Here is a 24,708-nt window from a genome sequence, read left to right as displayed (position 1 = left end):
TCTAATTGTCTCTCTCTTTCACAACACACACACACACACACACACACTCACACACACACACACACACACACACACACACACACAACACACACACACACACACACACACACACACACACACACACACACACACACACACACACCACACACACACACACACACACACACACACACACACACACACACACACACACACACACACACACACACAACACACACACCACACACACACACACACACACACACGCACACACACACACACACACGCGCACACACATACATACACACACTCTAACACACTTTGGGAGTGGCAGTGGGCGTGAGGGAGAGAGAGACTATTTAAGTTATAATTCATGAATCCCCGTCGGGAAATACTCCTCTGCATTTGACCCATCTAACCACTTATACAGCAGACATGCGCCCTCCAGCTGTAATGCCAGTACTCTGGTCAAGGGCAATGGCAGGAGTACATACAAAAGGAGACCGGAGTACACCGGGAGAACATGTAAACTCCACAAAGAAAGGCCCCCCTGTCGGGTATTCAAACCTGGGGCCATCTCGCTGCAAGGCCTATTCATACCATGTTATAGAGTTAGTAGTAGTTAGAGTTAGTCATTAAACAAAGGATAATGGAATCGTCCATGCTGACAGCTGTTTATGTTTATGTTACTAATCCAGAACAGTACTTCCCCCAGCAGTCTGACAGGCAAGGCTCTGTGAGCTACAGTAGCATTAGTTTGCTGCTGAACCCATGTGGGATGAAGAGGTCTGTGGGAGGAAGAGGTCTGTGGGAGGAAGAGGTCTGTGGGAGGAAGAGGCTGTCGGGTGGAGGATCCCTTGTTTGGCGTCTGTAAGTGTAAGTTATGTTATCGTCGCTGCCAGGTGATGCGAGTGGATGTGTTGATAACCCGTGTTCTTTCTTTCTTTTTCGTAATCATATCAAGCTGGTGCCAAACCTCCTCTCCTCCTTGGCTGACGTGGAATAATCCCTTTTGGGGTTGTGGTCCAAAACAATGGCTTAAGTCTCACACCTAGAGCCAATGAGCCTTCTCTATACACAAGCGAGTGGGGTCCCCTTATCTCCCTCAGTGTGCTCATAATGGCCAGTATGAGAGCACTCCTCTCAGCCAGGCTCATTTAACCTACATGTACTTTGTACCATGTGTTTCACACATTAACTGTAAGGCACTCAGTTGCAAAATGACAGCATCACGTTTAGCTTTTAGCTACTTAAAAAAAAGACTGTAAATGTTTTTGTTGACAGAATCCGGCTATAGGGCGACAATAATGTGGTCAGAGGCATGGTTTCTATCTTTAGCCTTTAACTGGCGTGGTTATTATTCACATGGCAGAGCAGCAGTTCTATAGTTCTCCTCTCACTGAGAGGTTGGGGAAAGAGAGAGTGGGAGGACATCTATATTTATACTCGCCACCTGGTGGTGTCCTGAGTGGCACCGCCTAGAGCGCCCTCTAGTGGAAACAGTTATATATGCAGTTAGACAGTTACTAACAATCCTACACAGAGCCTCTGACTTCAACATATTTTTTTATTTTTTTTATTTATACATTTACATACAGTAGTTAGTCAATGGGTCCTGTTGTTCAGCCTCACAATGCTAACAGTTATGTGTTTATAGGTCCCACCCTTGGGCCTCTGAAGTAAAAATTAAAATTAAAATGTAGTTGGGCTTTACAGGCTTAAACCTATATTGATCATGAAGATCTATCTACGACCATAATTGATGAGTCCAGTTACACCACGCTGATGTAAACAGAAAAAAAACCATCCTTGGCAACTTTCCGGAGCTTCAGCATAATGTGTGTGCATTTCAGTATGTATGTGCATTTGTGTATACATGTAATGCAAATGTAAATGTGAATGTAATGCAAATGTGAGTGTGTGTGTGTGTGTGTGTGTGTGTGTGTGTGTGTGTTGTGTGTGTGTGTGTGTGTGTGTGTGTGTGTGTGTGTGTGTGTGTGTGTGTGTGTGTGTGTGTGTGTGTGTGTGTGTGTGTGTGTGTGTGTGTGTGTGTGTGTGTGTAAACCTGCCTGACTTACTGTGGTAAATGCACAATTCATTATCAGCAGAGAAGGACATGAACAACTGAAGCCTGCAATCAGAGTTGCACTCTCTCTAACAGCAGAGAGAAAGAGAGAGAGCGAGAAGGAGGGAGAGATATAGAGAGAGGTAGATAGAGAGAGAGGTGAGAGAGATAGAGGGAGATAGATATATATATATTAGTGCTGTCAGGCGATTAAAAAAATAATCTAATTAATTACAGGATTTGTAATTAATTAATCTAATTAATCGCATTTTAATCGCATAACCATTTTATGCCTGATATTCTATATTCTATAATCATATTTCAAATTGCATGTGTCCGGATGGCAGAATTCAGTACTGTATCTACAAAACCTTCTGTTTGATCATCTTCCATCTATTAATTTGCTTAGATTTTTCAGGTCTGGTCAATTTGAGCATGGTGTTATTCACAGTCAAAGATAACAAAAAAATATTGATATTCTCATTTGGTTCATTACAATTTACTCAAAATAAAATTTCATTCAATCAATCACAGCGCAGATTGAGTGATTGAATGAAAATGTTATTAACAGATTGCAGAATGGGTACAATACAGTACGGCTCAATACACACAATTGTTAAGGGGATGCAGATCAGAGAAAGACTTTCGTCTTGTTTACATCAGGGTCCCCATTTTCAATTCATATGAATTGTAAGTAAGGTGCAACTTGCACTGTGCAATTCATTCTTGTGGATCTAGACCCCAGTATTTCTGACACTGGGAATACATTCCCTGAGATTCATAGATGTCCCTAGAATCAGATACCAAGAACATGCAAATGGACCATATTAAAAAACATCTGTAAATGTGTATTCTACATTCTTATGGAATGAATGAGATACAAAAAAAATATTATATAAAAAAAAAAAAAAAAAAAAAACTTTTTTTTGTAATTAATTTTGAGTTAATTTTCATAACGCGATAATTTGCTGTGTAATTAATTAATCTATTAACGCGATAAACTGACAGCCCTAATATATATATATATATATATATATAGAGAGAGAGAGAGAGAGAGAGAGAGAGAGAGAGAGAGAGAGAGAGAGAGAGGAGAGAGAGAGAGAGAGAGAGAGAGAGAGAGAGAGAGAGAGGAGAGAGAGAGAGAGAGAGAAGAGAGAGAGAGAGAGAGAGAGAGATAGTATGAGTGGAACGAGGAGATGTGTGACGAGTGAGAAAAGTGTAGTGTGACATTTTGGCTGTGTCTCTCAAATTAAAATCACATGTGAATCTGGTCTCTCTCTCTCTCTCTCTCTCTCTCTCTCTCTCTCTCTCTCTCTCTCTCTCTCTCTCTCTCTCTCTCTCTCTCTCTCTCTCTCTCTCTCTCTCTCTCTCTCTCTCTCTCTCTCTCTCTATCTCTCTCTCTCTCTCTCTCTCTCTCTCTCTCTCTCTCTCTCTCTCTCTCTCTCTCTCTCTCTCTCTCTCTCTCTCTCTCTATCTCTCTCTCACAGGCATACCTTCACAAACACCCACATAAATACTTGTTCTCTCTCTATCTCTCTGTCTGTCGCCCGCCAAGGCATGAAAGGGGAAAACAGGACTAATTACATCTCTTTCCAAGCCATTGAGAGAATAAATACCAAGGAACACACATGCATAGATATTCATACCAGGGGGGGGTGGCACAGCCAGATTGACTTGGCTGTTGGCAAATGTCATAGACGCAGAATGTGAATCGAGAGACAAAGTCTCTGTCAGGGATTTAGGAATGAGCCAACAGAGAGACCAACACTCAGATGAGTTCTTACCAGAGCCAAGAATTAAATAGTTTGGCTATGGCGCTACTCTGGGTGGCATTTAGTTGCTCCTTCTCGAAGACTAAGAAGTCGGCTGCAAACATTTGTAAAAAATACCCATCATTATATTCTGTTGCTGTCGGGAGAAAACAGTGTATACTGGTATCTCCAAGAGGCTCAACTTTTCAGGTAGGAAAACTTCCTTATTGGCCTGTCTCAATGCCTGCCCTCCTTCCCCAGGGTCATGAAGCCTGCTCTCAACACACCGGAGAAAAAAGCTTTCACCCAACGAACGATTTGCATTGTTGATATGCCCTGCAGCCACTCTAAAGTTCACCTGACACAAAATGCCAGAGGTAATTATCAATGTGCACGGAGCAGGAGGGAGCTAACATATTTTCCTGTTGATCTCCAGGTTTGCAAGATGTCCTCCCGTGGTCCCTGCGCGGGCGCTTCGTTGAGGCGGCACTCAGCTACGTGGCCTGTAACTCGGAGGGTGAGCTGCTTTGTCGCAACAACGACTGCTGGTGCCGATGCTCTGCACGCTTCCCAGAATGCAACTGTCCCTTTACAGACATCAAGGTCATGGAGGACAATCTGCGGAAGAGCAAAGACGCCTGGGGGAACTTCAACCAGGACTTCATGGAGTCAGGTAGGTCATGCAACCTTATTTAGAGCGCTTGGGGCCGTATTCAATACTGGCCAAAAGAAGGAGGCCTGGAGCAGCTGGAACAACCAAGAGGTCGTAGAGTCAGGTAACATTAATAATAATAATAATTATAAATTGAATTTGTATTGCACTTTTTGTTCGCTGGGATCCCAAAGTGCTACAGGGTTAAAACATAGTTAAAAAAATATATAATTGTAAAAAAATTAAATTAAATTCAGAATAAAATAAGATAGACAAATAGAACATAGTTAAAAACATAGTATAAACAGACAATTCAAAACAACAGCACAAGAAAAAATATATAAATATATTACAATAATATCACAAGAAAAAAAAATTAAAAGCTAACAGTCAAATGCCTTTTTAAACAGGTTGTATTTGTTATAAAATGTAGAATAGCCCAACCTCTTGAGAAGGCAGGTACTGGTGAAACGTTCAGGACAACTTCAACAGCAAGGTGGTACCAAGTGTTTTCATTAAACAATTATTTATAAGAGTAGAAATAAGAGTAGAATGTTTTCTAGGGACCCCATTGTTATATGAGGGGACCTCACTCACGTCACCAAGGTTGGGAAAGCCTGACTATGTTAATTTCCTTTGGTTTATTACACTAGAACACTAGAACCAGGTCATTGGACCTGAGGCCAACTTCCACCGTTTGCATGTAAACAATTCACCAAAATTCAAGCTTTTTCTGGAATATGATTGGGATGGATGGAAAGACCCAAATCCCCTTCTTTCAAGAACCCGTCATAGAGGAGGTCTTACATTATTGAAGCAGATAAGAGTGTATGGTGAGATAAGAGTGTGTTGTGACTTCAAGCAGACAGTTTTACTACAGCTAAGAGATAAGAGAATGGACAACCCAGTACCGAGGCTAAGAGCCGGATTCCAACACGTGACGTCGCAAGATAGACGGTCCGCTTGCTTAGCGTGCCGCACTGCCGGGTCAGTCACTCCATCAGCTATGTAATCTCACTGTAGATGAAACCCATTCATCAAAACAAGTGAGACACAGGTGTAGGGTGTAATACTGTAGCCACGGCGATGCAGAACAACTTGCTTCCTAAATTGGCTGGAGCCTTTTTTTTTAACCGATGCTAATCAATACACACATCAGGTACTTCCTAATTACTTGGAGGATGTGGCTGAAATTGAATTGGAGCCAGGGTTGCTGAGCGGTTTCTGGCAGCGTCCCTTCCAATTTGCCTGTTGTAATATGCAACCTTTGTCCCTATGTTTTTTTTCCCATCAATATAAGTGACTGTGTGTTGCATTATGTAACCGGCTTAGCGGGTGACATCATAGTGGTATACAGTTGATTTTCTATATATGTTTTACATTCACTTAGGCTCACGTTGACCACACCTGACTTAGCAGAGTGGCTTTTTGCCAGGTCTTACATCTTTATAAAGATGCTCTAGCTTGGATTTTTTTTTTTTCTTTTTTTATAAACTTTTTCTCCCCATTTTCAATTTTTCTCCCATCCCAATAGACCTATCTCAAACTCTGCCCCTTTTCTTGATCCTCCAATCACAACTGTCGCTTACCTTTGTTTGTCCGAGGTAAGCGACAGTTGTGATTGGAGGATCAAGAAAAGAGGGCAGGGTTTGAGATAGGTCCATTTCGTATTGTCCAATTCTACCGTCCCCTGTCTCGAACGTTGTTAGACCATGCCTCCCACTGGTTGGCTGCAATGTGGACGAAGCCTTGCATCACGTGTCCCCTTCGGTACACGAGGAGGCAGCCGTCGCATCTTTTCACCTGTACAGCGCGATCTCTCAGCGGCGAGGAGTAGCGCGTGGGAGGCTCATGCTGCCCCCGTTGCGTCCTGATTCTGCTGTACAGGCGCACCAACCGACATGTAGGAGTCGCCGTCCACAACGTCCGATCCCCACCCACCAGCTTTCCCACCCTCTAATACTGCCAATTGTATTAGTATGAACGACCAGCCAAGCCGGAAGCAATGCAGAGAGCTGGGCTTGAACCCAGCATCTCCTGCGTTAGTGGCGAGCGCCTTGCCCACTGCGCCACTTAGCCGCCCTTAGCTTGGACAGGTTGTTGAAATGAAAATAAAAGTAACCAGTAATTACAACACTTTCCTTGTTCCGCTGACGTTGTGGTTTTAAGTTAGGAGACTAACTTCTCGTCTGTTTGTCATAATAAGAAATTAGCACAAAGGCCTTCGAAGGTTTCAAAAGCTCCGGGGTTTGAGTAACGAGCTAAAAATATCACAAAAGCGCACTTCAACAGACGCACTCACACACGGAAAGACACAAAGGCACAGGGACATACAGGCAGCCCAGACACACACATAGCCAGACACACACACATAGCCAGACACACAGATAGCCAGACACACACATAGCCAGACACACACATAGCTAGACAGACATAACCGGACACACACATAGCCAGACACACACATAGCCAGACACACACATAGCCAGACACACACATAGCCAGACACACACATAGGAAGACACACACATAGCCAGACACACACATAGCCGGACACACACATAGCCAGACACGACAGACTGACCAGCACACAACCAAACACACACATACAAAGAGGTTTTTTCATTTCAACCTTTATTTAAAATCGTAAGTATCTGAGGTTTCCCTCATTTACAGAAACGACGATTGTACAGTACATAATAAAAACAATATTCACCGAAATTTAAACACCAGAGTAAAACAAATTAAAAACATTTAAAAATAATTTTTAAATATCAACTAAAACAGTTACAGGTAGTCACACAATGGTCTGAAATCATACATTTAAACATTCCAAGGGAAGGGAGAACCTCCAATGTTAGCGTGAGTTGAAGGACATTCCATGAGTTAGAGGCATCAAAGGAAAAGGCTGACTTCCCTAGCTCAGAACAAATCTGAGGAACCCTAAGAACGAGGAACCCTAAGAACCATCCAGTCATTCGATCGAGTTGAATAGGTTCCAATATTCCAATTTAACAGTGAGGAGATATAAACAGGTTGTTTACCAATAAGGGCTTTAAAAATAAATAAATACCAGTGTTTGTTGCGCCTTTCTGCAAGAGAAGGCCAACCCACCCTATCATACAGGACACAATGGTGAGTATCATATCTGTCACCAGTTATAAACCTGAGAGCTGAGTAATATGCAGAATCCAGAGGTTTAAGAGTTGATGCCGCAGCATGCCTATAAATTACATCACCATAGTCCAAAACTGATAAGAAGACTGATTCCACAATTCTTTTTCTACTAAATAGAGGAAAATTGGATCTGTTTCTGTACAGGAAACCAATTTTCTGTCGCAGTTTAGTGGCAAGATTTTCCACATGGAACTTAAATGTTAATTTCTCGTCAAGCCACAGGCCAAGATATTTATACTCAGTGACTCTCTCTATACAAGAGCCACTGACAGTAGATATCCTCACATCATCAAGGTTAATATTCCTTGCTCTTGAAAATAACATAAACTTTGTCTTACTAGCATTAAGAACCAATTTAAGGCAAAGACAAAGAGGGATGGACACACAAACGCGCACATAGACAGACACACATGCCAGACACTCCCATACACAGACATACCCTCTAGTATTTTATTGTATCTCTTATATTTTATCTTTTGCTTGGGGGGGTTAACAGAAAAAACATGCACACACACAGTACCCCCCCACACACACACTTACACTCACACGTACGGGAGCAATCACACACACTCACACTCACACACACACACACACACACACACACACACACACACACACACACACACACACACACACACACACACACACACACACACACACACACACACACACACACACACACACACACACACACACACACACACACACACACACACACACACACACACACACACACACACACACACACACCCGTATCCTATCTAAACTACCACTTGAAGCCAAGCTGATAATTGGTTGGAGTGTCTAGAGTAGCTCACCTTTCTTCATTAGCAGTCAAATAAAAACCTGACCCTCTCTCTCTCGCTCTCTCGCTCTTTCTCTACTCTCTCTCTCTCTCTCTCTCTCTCTCTCTCTCTCTCTCTCTCTCTCTCTCTCTCTCTCTCTCTCTCTCTCTCTCTCTCTCTCTCTCTCTCTCTCTCTCTCTCTCTCTCTCTCTCTCTCTCTCTCTCTCTCTCTCTCTCTCTCTCTCTCTCTCTCTCTCTCTCTCTCTCTCTCTCTCTCTCTCTCTCTCTCGCTCCCTCTCTCTCTTGTTAACACCCCATCCTAGTCATTCTGCTCTCACCACACTAAGGCCATGTCCAGACTAAATCGATTTCGGTCGTATCAGTCAAAGTATTTGATCGTATGCACCTTTCATCCACAGGGAACTGCATTATGGGAGCCTGAAGACGCTATTTTCTGACACCAGCTTCCAGAGTGCGCAAATTTGAAGACGCTCCCCTTGCGTTGCCGTCTTTACAAACGATACGCGCATTTTCCTGAACCGATGACGCGATAGCCCACCTCTCCCTTACCCCGCATGTGCAAACTCAGCCAACATCAATGACATGTACAGAGTAGCTGTGTTCGTGTTACAGAAACTGTTGAGCTTGATCAGGCTTTTACAGCTAAATGTACTGCGCCTGTACTACCACCGTCGACAACAGATTGACATCTCCCAAGCACATACTGTTCCATAGCATACGCCTTCAGTTGATCATGACAAATCCTCTCTTACCTTGATGATTAAAAAGCCTCCATAATTTAGTAAATAGTATTCCCACGGCTGGTATTGAGCTATAGCCAGCCAGCTAGCGTTGATGCTATTCAATGCTATCAACATTAGCTAAATAGCCAACCAACTAAATACAATAGAGTGGTATCTTGAGGTAACGTTAAACTTAATATGGTGCCTCCCAATTAAAGCCAAAACATGCAATTGAACAATGGAGAGATTTGTTTTATTCTCAAATTGATGTATAATGGTTATGGCACGGCGTTATCAATTGTACAACGATGATCTCTCTCCCTAACCCTCTCTCTGTCTAATTTTCTCGTTCGCCCACCCTAGGAGCAGGGACGTTCATTTAGGCCCTATTGTGTTTTGGGGGTTGTCCCGGTACCTTTAGTGTGTTATATAGCTAGAGGTGCATGTACATCTGCAGAGTTACAAAATCCAAAGGGAGTTAGGCTCTCCAACAGAAAAATAACTACTTCCAAAACCGTTTGAAATGCCTTGCTTGTAGGCCAGCCTTTCTTGCTAAAATGCCCGTCTTAGTAAAATAAAATGTAGTGCTGTCAGGCGATTAATTTTTTTTTATCTAATTAATCGCATTTTAATCGCATAACCATTTTAAGCCTGATATTCTATATTCTATAATCATATTTCAAATGGCATGTGTCCGGATGGCAGAATTCAATATCTACATCTACAATATCTGTATCTACAAAACCTTCTGTTTAATCATCTTAATCATTTGCTTAGATTTTTCAGGTCTGGTCAATTTTAGCATGTCAATGTTATTCAAGGTCAAAGATAAAAAAAAAAATGTATTGATATTCTCATTTTTGGTTCATTACAATTTACTCACGCCTAGTAACATGAATGAGATAAAAAAAGATTGAAAAAAAAATATATATATATATATTTTAATACATTTTGAGTTAATTTTCATAACGCGATACTTTGCTGTGTAATTAATTAATCTAATTAACGCGATAAACTGACAGCCATAATAAAATTTCTTCTGTTACATGTCTACATTGCTATGTAATGTAATGTAATGTAATAGTTCACTCTTGGGACAACATGCAGATGTTTGTATATAGCGATTTGTATAACCACGAAATGAAAATGTGAAACTGAAAAATGACAAGCTGAAATTTCATGTATAGGGGACCTCATTAGTGACGCTCTCTCCGCGCTCTTCAACATGTATGACCGGGGAAACTCCCTCGCTCAGAGTGTGATGTGAGATTCCTTAATATAATCACTTGATGCATCGCATGGGCAGGGACAGACATGGGATGATGCGCTGGCATTCAGTCCTTGGTCTGTTTTATCTGTTCAGTTGTCTACATTGAAAAACTTTCATAACAGTTTGAGTTTCATCAGATGGTATTTCGAGATACATGATTTTAGTCCACAATGTTTTCCCCCTGTATTGAAGGCAAATGCTAGGCTTATAACCCTCATAGTATCCCATAGTTTGCTTTAAGGGAACACGCCAACATTTCGGGAAATTACATTACCGTCTTCTCCAGTGAGAGACAAGAAGATAGATACCAGTTTTCTCTCTGTGCGTTCACTAGAAAGCTTGTCCGCTTCCATTAATTGTGCTAAGCTAGGCTAACATGCAGCCAGATACTTTCTACTGAACAGAGAGAAAACTGGTATCTATCTTCTTGTCTCTCTCTGGAGAAGACGGTAAGGTAATTTCCCAAAATGTTGGCGTGTTCTTTTAAAGTCATGGTTTGTCACAGACAGTGTTGGGAAAGTTCACTTTCTACATGAACTAGTTCAGTTCACAGTTCACACATTTTAAAATGAAATAGTTCAGTTCATAGTTCATAATTCAAAATGTTTAACTAAAGTTCAAGGTTTCAAAAATGAACTAATTTATAGTTTATAGTTCTTTTTTCAATACGTTGGTGCGAGCTATTATTTGTCAAATGTATTGCCACAACCCATATAGAACCACAGACAGCAATCAGAATACTGGCATTTCCATAACGCTTCCATAGCGCTTTGCCATTCAGTCCACACTAGCAGCAGCTGCAGCTTTCATCTCTACAGTATATTTTCAAAAACATGAGGAAAAACGTGCTGCTTGAATGGTCTTTATTAAGTATAATAATCTAAATATACTTAAGTGAAAGTAGTCATTGTGCAAACATATAACATATAAACATGTGCCGACATAACTCTGTACTAACACAACACAAGGTAGGAACCAGGCTGAGGTATGAAACTAAGGTTGTACCTCAAAGTTCAATATTCAAAGTGCAAAACATTTACTGATTTTAACTAAAACTCTTTTAAATGCTCATGACGCCGTAGAGTCTGACTCTGAGCGAGTGCTGCTGCTATACTACCCGGTTCCGCGGTTCCACATTGTTCTTGTTGTGAGTCTGATGACGTATATTTTTGTGCGACAGCCAGGGGTGACAGGCAGCGTACGCGTCACAGGCAGCTTACGGTTGCTTGGGTGGTTTTCCGCATTATTTTGAAGCCTGTTTACGGTGTGTTTTAACTGGGTCTTCGGCTGAAAGGCATATGAAATCTGGCACACTTTTGACCAATGTACTCCAATGGTTAGATTCTCATTTTGGAATGAAACTCGTCAGGTACAGGAAGTAATTTTCTATTAATTAGGTGTCTACTGCGTTTCCAACTCTTTTTGTGGCTGGTCGTGTAAATACTGAGCCATGGCTGCTGCCGTTGCTAGGTGACTACTGAACAGCTACTGGAAGCGAGTCCCTCTTTTGAGGAAAGTTATAATAACTTCTAGTGATCGCTGCTGTGAGCGCTGAATACATGCTCAGCTCTCCGCGCTGTCAGGCACATGCACCCAATAGTACAGCGTTTCCATTGAATCGAGCCAGCTGGTTTTCATGTGGGGGGGATTTTCTCATATTCAGTCTAACCCCAGTGATTTTGATAGATGTTTTTTTCCATTTTCAGTTATCCACTTGTAGGCAAGCTTAAAAGACACTCATGGTGGGTGGGTTCCTTTTGAGAACACATTTCCATTGTGTTTCAGTACACAACATACTTTCCGACACATCTCGTCTAGAATTAGGGACAATGGACCTTGTGATTGAAAGTGTACGTAACTATCTTCGTAAGTAGTTTGTACAAACACATTTACGGAAGTCCTCCTCCGGATGCCTGAATGCGTGAAAAGGTGATCGTAATGGCCAAAATGTTCTCAGCTGAATGAAGAACGTCACTCATTATTAGGGATGCTCGATATTGGCTTTTTTACCGATACCGATATACCGATATTGTTCAACTCTTAATTTCCGATACCGATATCAACCGATATCGACCGATACCGATATATGCAGGGTTTCCCTCCCCAAAAAAATGGAATAATTTCAGGTAATTAACATTACATATCTCTTGTTGTGGAATTAACACAACATTATGCATACTTTTGACAATAAATAAAATCTGAATTTGTTCTTACTTGCTTGCCTGGGTAAATAAAGGTTATAGAAATGTAAAATTTTTTTTTTTTAAATTGATATTTTCCGATATCACATTTTAATGCCGATATCGGCCGATAATATCGGACATCCCTACTCATTATTAAACTGAAACCCCGTTCTCGTACACCTGAATTTGCATAAAGAAACGCCCTGCCAGCTCCTTATAAGGGAAGGGAGAGGCTCAGCATAGCACTCCGGTTGTGCTGACCCCTGTGAAAATATTCAACAGGTAGCATGGAACAAATTTGCAACTGATCAAAATTAGATTAGATTAGATTAGATTCAAATGTATTGTCATTATACAGCACAAGTACAATACAACGGAAATAAATTTGGCATCTAACCAGAGTACAAATGTAACAGTAAAGTGCAATAGTAACATACAATGCACCGGTTATCTAAAATATATAAATACAATGGAGTAATAGTGCTCATCAGATGCATGTACAGCGTTGTAGTATTAATATGTACAGTGATACAGGTATAAAGACCCTATAGTAGTAAGTCATACTGTAGAACATGACATCTTAGCGTGACATCTTATTTAGTAGTGTGAATACGGGTACAAGGCCACCCAGAAAAAGCGGCATGGGACGAGTTAACACGTTAGGTTAAGGTGGTGTCAGGAGAGGGGCACACAGTGGCTGAAGTGAAAAAGAAAAAAAATAGTCCAAAAAAATATTCAGCAGTTTGATGTGCTGCACTCGACTTTGGAACGACTGCACGCTTGGCTCTCAATGGCCACCTCCTGCTCCGTCTGGGGGTTGGTGAGTGTGGTCATGAACCAGGGGGGCAGCGCATATCCGCAATCTCCTAATAAAACAAGTCATTAGAATAATAGAAACCTACTATGGCTGGAACGATTCATTACGCACGTATACAATTAGCCATGTGCCTCCAGCATCTCCTTGCTCGAGGTGCACACCCTCAGATCGGTTGAGTAAGATGTAGGAGTTATGTATACCTCCTGGGAAGCGTGAGACCATGTAGAGCAGGCGGTTGATGTGCACATGCCCAAGGTGGACAATACCTGGTGTGTGTGTGTGTGTGTGCAGGGGCGGACCTAGCACATTTGGCGCCCTAGGCGAGGTTCACCACTGCGTCCTTGGGCAAGACACTTAACCTACTTGCCTCGTATGAATGTGTATGCATGTGAATGAATGTTGGTGGTGGTCGGAGGGGCCGTAGGTGATGATTATTCGCCACGCTTCCGTGAGTCTGCCTCAGGGCAGCTCTGGCTGCAATTGTAGCTTACCACCACCGGTATGACTGTGTATGAACGAATAATGGACTCTGTGAAGCGCTCTGGGTGTCATGAAGAGCGCTATATAAATCCAAGCCATTATTCATTATTATTATCATTTCACGACCGTCGGTTGTGTGATAGTAAAGGGTTAACCCTCTGTCATGTGGCAGTGAAAGGGTTAACAGTTATACAGTAAAGTATTGTGTTAACAGAATTCGGCTATAAGGTGACAATAATGTGGTCAAGAGGCATGGTTTCTATCTTGAGCCCAAACTGGCGTGGTTTATTTAATCACATGTTAAGCAGCAGTCACTATAGGTCTTCTCTTACTGAAAGACATGGGGGAGAGAAGGAAGTGGGTGGATACATTTTCGTTTATACTCGTCACAAGGTGGTGTACCTGAGTGGCTCCGCCTAGAGCGCCCTCTAGTGGAAACATATATATATGCAACTAAACAGTTACTAGTGTAAACAGTCATATATGCAGTTAGACAGTTACTAACAATCCTACACAGAATCTCTGACTTCAACATACTGCACCTTTATTTTTTACAAGCAAGAACAAGAGCTAAGAATAAATTTAAAGTGCACACTAAAGAATTAAAACAAATAAACAACTTAGCTAACACACAACAATAATAATAATAATAATAATAATAATAATAATAATAATAATAATAATAATAATAATAATAATAATAATAATAATAATAATAATAATAATAATAATAATAATAATAACAACAAACAATAAAATAATGTGCGAATTTGATTCAAAGAAAATTAAGAAGAAATGTAAAGTGCACACTAAAGAATTAAAACAAACAACTTAGCTAACAAACAATAATAGTAATAACAATAACAAACAATAAAATAACGTGCAAATTTGCTTTAAAAGAAAATTATGTATTGTAAAATATGTTACACATATATAATCAAAATAGAATATGCTAAATAAACAAACAAATAAATAAAAATTACAAATTCACTTTGTCTAAAGAACTATTTACATTCCACTCCCTATCATCACACTTCAAGGTTAGCCTGTAGCTCCTACTGGTTTCCATTTACAGTGCAATCCTTCTGGCCTTCCTCGCTGCAAAGTCATCAATCACATCAAATTTTCCAACTCCTGAGCCAGCTCCTTCCCATCCAAATCAGATTGCCCTCCATGGTTTAAGGTGTGTACAAGTGCCTCTGCTTGCTTCATCAGCTCTTGGTGTGGCAGGTCTTGGCAGTTGTACAAAATTGCATACCTTTCACCTTGGCACGTTTCTCGTCTTCTTCTTTTCTTCTCTTTTTATACTGGATGGCTTTTGCCTCTTCATAGTTATCTAACGTTAGTCTTTCTTTCCTCAACGCTCAATTCTATAAACACTTGACCGATACCCATCAATGCACAGCGCTCTAGCATGTTCTGACTGTGAACACCTAAAGCTGAGGCTCAGACCGACCGACCGTTTTAGATTTTTGGCTCATTTTCCCTTATGTTAGAATTTTTTGTATGTAAAAATAATGGTTGCAGATATAGAGGGGCGCGCCAAAACTGCACAGAGCAAAAACATTTATAAATTACAACAACAAAAATTAAATAATAATAATAATAATAATAATAATAATAATAATAATAATAATAATAATAATAATAATAATAATAATAATAATAATAATAATAATAATAATAATAATAATAATAATAATAATAATAATAATAATAATAATAATAATAATAATAATAATAATAATAATAATAATAATAATAATAATAATAATAATAATAATAATAATAATAATAATAATAATAATAATTATTATTATTATTGTCATTTGCAGTCTTTGTGCAGTGAGTCATGACTATAAATGTAAAACTATAACTATAAATGTAAAACGTAATTGTTAATGATACAAATATGGTTGTATTTATTATTAGGAGCCCCTCGAAAATGAGATGCTACATCTCAAGGGGTTTAATCCCAAGGATGTCTGTAGAATTGACGTGAACACAATCACCAATGATTTCTCCCAAATGTAGCCCTTAAGAACACGGGCGCACACCTCTACTTATGACTGCACATCACCCCCACCCTCATCCACCTCCACTGGCTCCCCATCAAATCCTGCATCACCTACAAAACCCTCCTGCTCACCTACAAATCCCATCACGCTCTGGCACCTCAGTACCTCACTGACCTCCTCCACCCCTACACTCAGGCACGGTCCCTACGATCCACGGACACTGGTCAGCTCTCCATCCCCCGAACCAGACTGCGGACCTTCGGGGACAGAGCTTTCAGTGTGGCAGGTCCCACCCTCTGGAACTCCCTCCCCGCAGAACTCTGCACCGCCCCAATTTTGGACTCATTTAAAAAACTGCTCAAAACCCACCTCTTCAACTTGGCCTTTAACCCCTAATCTCTCACTTTATATATATATGTATATGTTGTGTCTGTCAACTGTCTGTTACTTTGTTATTCCCCCCCCCCCCTATGTAAAGCGACCTTGGGTCCCTTGAAAGGCGCTATATAAAATGTAGTTATTATTATTATTATTATTATTATTATTATTATTATTATTATTATTATTATTATTATTATTATTATTATTATTATTATTATTATTATTATTATTATTATTATTATTATTATTATTATTATTATTATTATTATTATTATTATTATTATTATTATTATTATTATTATTATTATTATTATTATTATTATTATTATTATTATTTCCGTGTTCGTAAATCCTGTTCGTAGCTACGAGCATATCTCCAAAACCGTTTGATCATGCCTAAATCTGTCCGAGAACTGGAGAAAATTGTGTTTCTCATAAAGTCTGTTTGAGCATGATGACCAATGTGTGTTACTTTCCACCACATTATATTAGCCTTTGTTGTCTTTCAGAACCTCATTCTAAATATGTTCTGTTGGTTGTTTGCTTAAACCTTTAGTTGGTTCCTGATGTTTTATTTTACTTTATTTGTCCAGTGTTATGCATAGCTCAGGGAATTAAATAAAGGAATAGTCTTAAAACACAACAAAGATTAAATGGAACTAAACACAAACAACAAGTGTGGAGCTGGTGTTTAGATAAGCACTCTGATCTTAATATGTGATACAAACAAAAGCGGTTTTAGGGAGAAAAATTGCACTACCTCCCACACACTGGAACCAACACAGGGATGAATGAGATTGTCATTTTGTGGTCATAGGTAATTTATATGTAAATAGCTACATTTCTACAGTGCCTTTTCAAGGACCACTCAAAGCACTTTACAGCTTGTGCCTTACTTTCACCAATTCACTCACACACATTGACGCAAAGGCATGCAAGGTGCCAATCAGCTTGTCAGGAGCAGTTCATGGTTAATGGGGAATTCCGGTATTAAACCTGGACCATATTCTTCCATCGTGTGGGGTGTGTGAGGATTCGCCTGTTCCCTTGACCTTTTTTTCCCTTTCCTACTCTTCACCAGCCCCCACCCTTGGACATTCTGTTCCTCTACCCTCACGCACCTGTTGGGAGTTTGCAATCTGCTGGAGAGTACATAGGTTGCAGACTCCCCTCCAGTCCTTGTCGGGTCGTTCTGTGTTCTGGACTCTGTGTTCGTTCTGTATCTATGTTCACTCTGTGTTCATGGAGTTCTGTACGGTTACCATCCTGTACGTTACCATCTCCTGCCGCGTCTCCGGCGTGAGACGACGTGCCAGCCATCACCACCTGTCCCACTCCAGACGTCAAGCCGGCGCGCATCGCTCCCTATTTCCACGGGAGGATGTGTCTCTTCGCCCCGGTCGCCCTGGGACCCCTTTGTTCTGTGCTGCCCGTCTGCAGCATCTGAGGAGGATCTCCGTGCCAGGCCTGGAGTGGTGTTCCCACTCCAGACGTCAAGCCGGCGCGCATCGCTCCCTATTTCCACGGGAGGATGCGTCTCTTCGCCCCGGTCCCCTGGGACCCCCTTTGTTCTGCGCTGCCCGTCTGCAGCATCCGAAGAGGAGGAGGAGGATCTCCGTGCCAGGCCCCCGCCGTCGGGCCCCTGTTCCCGTTCCAGGCCTCCGCCGTCGGAAGCCTGTCCTCATCCCTGTAAGCAGCTCTGGCCCTCGCCCTGTCCAAGGCCTTAACCCTGTCCTCTGTCCCTGTCTCCAGCCCGCCTCTCCGGGCCTCTGTCCCTGTCCCCCTCTACAGTGCCCCTGGTCCTGGCCCTGACATTTAGCCCTGGCCCTTAGCCTTAGTCCCTTAGCCTGTTCGCCTCTTAAAGGCACAGTGCCGCATTTTCCAGATTCCTTGTCTCTAGTGTTTTTGTGTTCTCCCTTAAAGGGACTGTGCCGCTTTTTGTTATGTAATAAATAAATGCCCTGTTTTGGCTTACTCTCATACCTGTCTTGTGTTGTGCGATTGGGGTCGGTTACAAACCATAACAGTACGACCCGACCAGTCGACGACCCCAGCCAGCACAGACAGTGTATGTGAGTTAGCCCCTGTTAGTTCCCTCTAGTTCCCTCTAACCCACTCTAGCTCCCTCTAGTTCCCCTGTTAGTTCCCCTGTTAGTTCCCCTGTTAGTTCCCCTGTTGACTCCCCTGTTAGCCTCGTTAGCTCCCCTGTTAGCTACCCTGTTTCCCCACAGCTAGGACTGTCCTTCCAGCTAGCTTGTTCTCCTTTGCTAGTCCAGCCCTGTCTGCTAGCCTAGCTCTGGCAGCTAGCGCAGCCTCTATGCTAATGTAGCAGTACAGCTAGCATAGGCCCTGTAGCTAGCAATGCTCTGACAGCTACCCAGTCCCTCTGCTAGCCCCACTTTAGGTGTAGCTTCCCCTGCTAGCATGGCCCAGTTTTTTTTTGTTTGTTGCTTTGTCTTGTCCCCTGCCCCGCTGTCTGATTTTTTGGTCGCCCGGTGGCTCCCGTGGAGGGGGAGGTACTGTGAGGATTCGCCTGTTCCCTGGACCTTTTTTTCCCTTTCCTACTCTTCACCAGCCCCCACCCTTGTGAGAACTTTTGCCTGCCTCCTACTCTTCACCAGCCCCCACCCTTGGACATTCTGTTCCTCTACCCTCACGCACCTGTTGGGAGTTTGCAATCTGCTGGAGAGTACATAGGTTGCAGACTCCCCTCCAGTCCTTGTCGGGTCGTTCTGTGTTCTGGACTCTGTGTTCGTTCTGTATCTATGTTCACTCTGTGTTCATGGAGTTCTGTACGGTTACCATCCTGTACGTTACCATCTCCTGCCGCGTCTCCGGCGTGAGACGACGTGCCAGCCATCACCACCTGTCGCCAGGCCTGGAGTGGTGTTCCCACTCCAGACGTCAAGCCGGCGCGCATCGTTCCCTATTTCCACGGGAGGATGCGTCTCTTCGCCCCGGTCCCCTGGGACCCCTTTGTTCTGCGCTGCCCGTCTGCAGCATCTGAGGAGGATCTCCGTGCCAGGCCTGGAGTGGTGTTCCCACTCCAGACGTCAAGCCGGCGCGCATCGCTCCATATTTCCACGGGAGGATGCGTCTCTTCGCCCTGGTCCCCTGGGACCCCCTTTGTTCTGCGCTGCCCGTCTGCAGCATCCGAAGAGGAGGAGGAGGATCTCCGTGCCAGACCCCCGCCGTCGGGCCCCTGTTCCCGTGCCAGGCCTCCGCTGTCGGGCCCCTGTTCCCGTGCCCAGGCCTCCGCCGTCGGAACCCTGTCCTCATCCCTGTAAGCAGCTCTGGCCCTCGCCCTGTCCAAGGCCTTAACCCTGTTCTCTGTCCCTGTCTCCAGCCCGCCTCTCCGGGCCTCTGTCCCTGTCCCCCTCTCCAGTGCCCCTGGTCCTGGCCCTGACACTTAGCCCTGGTCCTTAGCCCTGGCCCTTAGCCTTAGTCCCTTAGCCTGTTCGCCTCTTAAAGGCACAGTGCCGCATTTTCCAGATTCCTTGTCTCTAGTGTTTTTGTGTTCTCCCTTAAAGGGACTGTGCCGCTTTTTGTTATGTAATAAATAAATGCCCTGTTTTGGCTTACTCTCATACCTGTCTTGTGTTGTGCGATTGGGGGTCGGTTACAAACCATAACAGGGTGTAGATAATAGGGATAAGAATAGGGACAACAAGTTTTGTAATTGTTCCAGTATCGAGGGAGATCACTTCAGCCCGCAGCCGAAAAATGGACTGCAATGTAATCACATGGGGCAACCCGGGCTCACGCTTTGTGTGTTGAGGAATTTACCATGAGTAAGGATGTACTCTGACAAATGTAGACGTAATTAACACAGGTTTATTTAGCTTACAAATCAGGAGAATTGGCTTCCCTGAGATAAGGGAAACGTAGATTTTTTATAGTCAGATAAGATGGGTGTGCCCAGGTGATAGGGACGATTGGATTGGAGGAGTCAAGGAGGGGGGGGGTGAGTTAGGAGGAGGAGGAGGGGGTAAAGGTAAACATGGGTTGGGGGAGGCTGGAGAGGGTTGAAAAGAGGGGGGGGGGGGGGGTGAGACACAAAAAGTGGAATGGAGGGGGGTTGGAATGACTGGGAGATGTTGGAAGGGGGGATCATTATTCCACATGTGTCTGAAGACTCTTCTATTTCTTTCACTACAGTCTGGCTCAAACATAAGTCTTGCTCTGAAATACTGCTAGGCGTGAGTTGTTCCAGAAGTGCAGTGGAAACTTAAGTGAGTTGGTGAAGAAGATTAGGTTGTCGAGGCACACTTTTCATAGACTACCTTTGTTGGCTAGAGACATGCTGAAAGTCTGGCTAGTTATGCTACAAATGGATGAAAACACTCATCCGTACACTGTGCCTTGCAGATCGCCGAGTCTGCTGGCCTCCCGACCACTGCCACCAAGCATCTTCAACTCATTCAGAACGCAGCGGCCCGCCTGATCTCAAAACTACAGAAGTCAGCCCATGTCACCCCACTTCTTAGGGACCTGCACTGGCTCCCCATTGCTGCACGAATCCGCTTCAAGGCCCTCGACCTAGCATACCGTGCGGCAAAGGGAACCGCTCCCGCCTACCTCCGGTCAAGGGTCTCTAACTACGATCTTCTGGCCATCTCAGACCCACTCCTATCCGAGCTCCGGGAGGGTCATCAAGGAGAAGCCGCCTTTTCTCAGTCCTTGCCCCATAATGGTGGAACGAACTGCCCACCACAATTAGGACAGCCGAAACCCGTCCAATCTTTCGCCGTCGACTAAAGACGCACTTATTACAACCATTATCTGAAATGAAAAATAATTATAATAATAATAAATTTCTAACCCTAAATAACCTTACTATCATGCACTGTCCTAATATACTAACCTACACTGTATCACTCAACACTTTGATGAAAATTGTTACTCAGCTGATAGCTTGGCTGGATAACAGCTAAAACAATCGCTCAATCAGCCAGTAGTATGTACTACATCATATAGGTATTTCCCCTTCGCAACTTCAGAAAACTCGCCCGGCTGCAAATAGTGGAAAGGATAAACAGAGACCGGAATGTGTGTAAACACTATTATGGATCCTTTGGATAATGTTGTTATTATTATAACAGTCTGAGCAGTGGCAAAAAAAGCTCTTTTAGTGGACGTACTTTGACATGCATGGTTGCCCTGTGTGATTACATTGCATCCTGTTTTGTGGCTGCCGGCTGAAGCAATCTCCCTGAATACTGGACCAATTACAAAACCTGTTGTCCCTATTATTCATTTAGACCCCACATGATGGAAAAATAGGGTCCATGTCCAAAATGACCCTTTAAGTATCTTGCTCAAGGACCCTTCGATATAAAGTCAGGAGGACCAGGGATCGAGCCTTCAAATTGGCCAGGCATATATAACCCACCCTTGTGAAAACCATGGCACCGTTTGTTATTTACTCCGGTTGGTGTAGCAGAGACCATGCAGTTGGGTGTTACAATGTAGGGTTTAAACCGCTTTTTAGACATAGATTAGGTCAGATACCATGATCACAACACCAGAGGGAGCTCCACAAATCATGTTAAACCCAGATTCGGCTCAAACAAGGGACTAAACACCTTTCGCAATTATGCACATGAATGTGGAACGCCCTACCAAAGCTGTAAAGGAATGTGAATCACTACCCACTTTCAAAACCACTCTCAAAGAACACCTACGGGAGACTGCAATTCGAACTGGCCCCCATAAATGTCCTAACCCAACCCCCTCCAATGTACAGTAAATTACCAAGTATGGTTTTGTCAATATTCCAATGTACAGTTTTGCTTGTACAGCTGTACAGTGTCCCCCACCCACCCACCCCTCCTACCCAACCCCCCCACCCCCACCCACCCAACCACCTCCAATGTACAGTACCCCCCCCCCCCCCACCCACTCAACCCCACCCCACCTACCCAACCTCATCCAATGTACAGTGTCTACGTCAAATGTATATACTCTCTTTTCTGGACTCTTTTTGTATCACAAACAGTAGTGTATTTGCAAATCTGGTACGTCATACATGTATAGATGTAGCAGTACTGTCTATCTGTATGTAGTGTATGGCATGCCATATATGTTACGATGAATTGAAATGGGGGACCCTGATGTAAACAAGACGAAAGTCTTTCTCTGGTCTGCATCCCCTTAACAATTGTGTATTGAGCTGTACTGTACTGTACCCATTCTGCAATCTGTTAATAAAGTTTTCAATCAATCAATCAATCAATCAAGATCAAGTCTTATTTTAGTTGTATACAGTTTTATTTAACAGTAAACATTTCACCAAACAGTGATTTTTCTATCTGCCAAAAAGAAGAGTGCAGAGCTTGTCTTTTTATAACTGGAGTTACAACTTAGAACCGAAATAAAACCCCAACAACCCATTATTCCAAATCATTACAGGATGGAATCCTACTGCATAGTTGCATATTCATCTAACCAAGTGTTAGATACATCTTGCATTGCTTGTTCCTTCCTGTGGGTGGTCTATTCTGACCTGTAGTGTGGCGTGATATTCGCTCATCATCATCCTGTCCCCACTGGCAGCATAACTCATGAGCCACACCATAAAACAGGCAGTACATGTTAACTCCCCCACACTCTCTTTCTCCCGCCTTCTCGCGTCATTCCCTCTCCTCTCATCTTTCATCTCTCTCACCTCTCATCTCTCTCTCTCCCCTCTCCTCTCTCATCTCTCTCTCTCTCTCTCTCTCTCTCTCTCTCTCTCTCTCTCTCTCTCTCTCTCTCTCTCTCTCCCTCTCTCTCTCTCTCTCTCTCCTCTCTCTCTCTCTCTCTCTCTCTCCTCTCTCTCTCTCTCTCTCTCTCTCTCTCACTCTCTCTCGCTATCTCTCTCCCTCTCTCTGTATTGTCCTCACACCCCCCCTCCTTCCTGTGATGCAGTACAAATTGTTTAATTGTCTCTGCGCTTCCATTATGTTAATCAAAAGGCCATGCCTGTGAGCGAACAGCACACGGTTTGATACATGGTCACTCCTACAAATGGTCCTGGCGCCGACTCTCACTGGCACAGACCTATCAGGACCTGCCTGGCGACTGAATCTCTGCCCATTTTCTGCTCTTTATTGCCGCCATAAAGCATGCCATCGTCTGCGCTGTTCAGATGTGGCACATGCACTTCCTGGAATTTGTGAACAAAGGACAGGAACGGAAAGTTTAGTTTTTTGACCCAGAAATGGATTGTTTTGATTTATTTTTTTGTTTGTTTGATTGTTGGCAGTGGTTCCATGACCTTTTGGTTATTTTTTTTGTTTATTTGGAGCGATTACTTTTGGCACAATTAGCCTAGCATTGTCTGTCTCTATCTCTCTCTCTCTCTCTCTCTCTCTCTCTCTCTCTCTCTCTCTCTCTCTCTCTCTCTCTCTCTCTCTCTCTCTCTCTATCTCTCTCTCTCTCTCTCTCTCTCTCTCTCTCTCTCTCTCTCTCTCTATATATCTCTCTCTCTCTCTATCTCTCTCTCTCTCTCTCTCTCTCTCTCTCTCTCTCTCTCTCTCTCTCTCTCTCTCTCTCTATCTCTCTCTCTCTCTCTCTCTCCTCTATCTCTCTCTCTCTCTCTCTCTCTCTCTCTCTCTGTCTCTCTCTATATATATCCCTCTCTCTCTCTCTCTATATCTCTCTCTCTCTCAAAATTAACACTGTTTTCCTTTTTACCATTCACCATTTACCAGTGATTTTGGCCATTAAACTGCATGTGGGGTGAGAGGTAAAAGTATGTTTTACTGAGTATTTTGTTTAATTATCTTATTTTAACCTCTTCCACCCGACAGGACCGGTACCGGTCCCAAAATGACATCGCGTCATAGATCAATCTCTCCAGACTGTTTGACAAAAGTATCGTTTTTATTTTCAAACATATTCAAGTATAAACATCATAGTGTTAAAGTGTTATTAGATAGATTTTACTTTTAGTTTTTCTATTGAGTTGGTCGCGAAAATCCACCATCTTGGAAATCTGAAGTCGGGAATTGTAGTTTTTTTTTTTTGCCATTTTGAAGAGAACACCCACAGCTTGCAATGTGCATTGAAATGTATCAGAAACACCCTACCCAGAAGCCTCTAGGTCCCGGCAAGCAAATTACTTGTTATGAATATGTTTTTATTATCTTATTACTCTGGATAATATAACACAAAACGTAACGTTATTGACATATATTGAAGCACAGTTAGTTTATCTTCCCTATTTTTTGCATGTAGCAACAATTAGAGTTGAAAATAGTTTCAAAATGGTGCCACCCTGATCAAAATAAAAAAGCTACTGTACATTACAGTAGATTTCATTATATTTTCGTATGCACGCCTGGTGATACTAAATCCAAATTGAACTTGGGCATTTGAAAGATAATATATGTATATATATATATAAATGTGCAAATTGGCTATA

General features: G+C 42.7%; 1 protein-coding gene across 1 annotated transcript in view; it reads left to right on the top strand.

The window, feature by feature from the left end:
* Positions 1-24,708, top strand: part of brinp2 (bone morphogenetic protein/retinoic acid inducible neural-specific 2) — a gene marked incomplete at its 3' end in the record, with an annotated part of 430,343 nt that overhangs the window by 214,670 nt on the left and 190,965 nt on the right. Inside the window, 1 exon segment of the mRNA XM_084327936.1 lies at positions 4,232-4,468. Within this exon segment, the coding sequence (XP_084184062.1) occupies positions 4,232-4,468 (237 nt within the window).

Source organism: Notolepis coatsorum (assembly GCF_963971535.1).
Source record: "Notolepis coatsorum genome assembly, chromosome: 13".
NCBI lineage: Eukaryota > Metazoa > Chordata > Actinopteri > Aulopiformes > Paralepididae > Notolepis > Notolepis coatsorum.
Note: the sequence above shows the minus strand (reverse complement) of the source record. Positions and strands in the feature narration are given on the sequence as shown.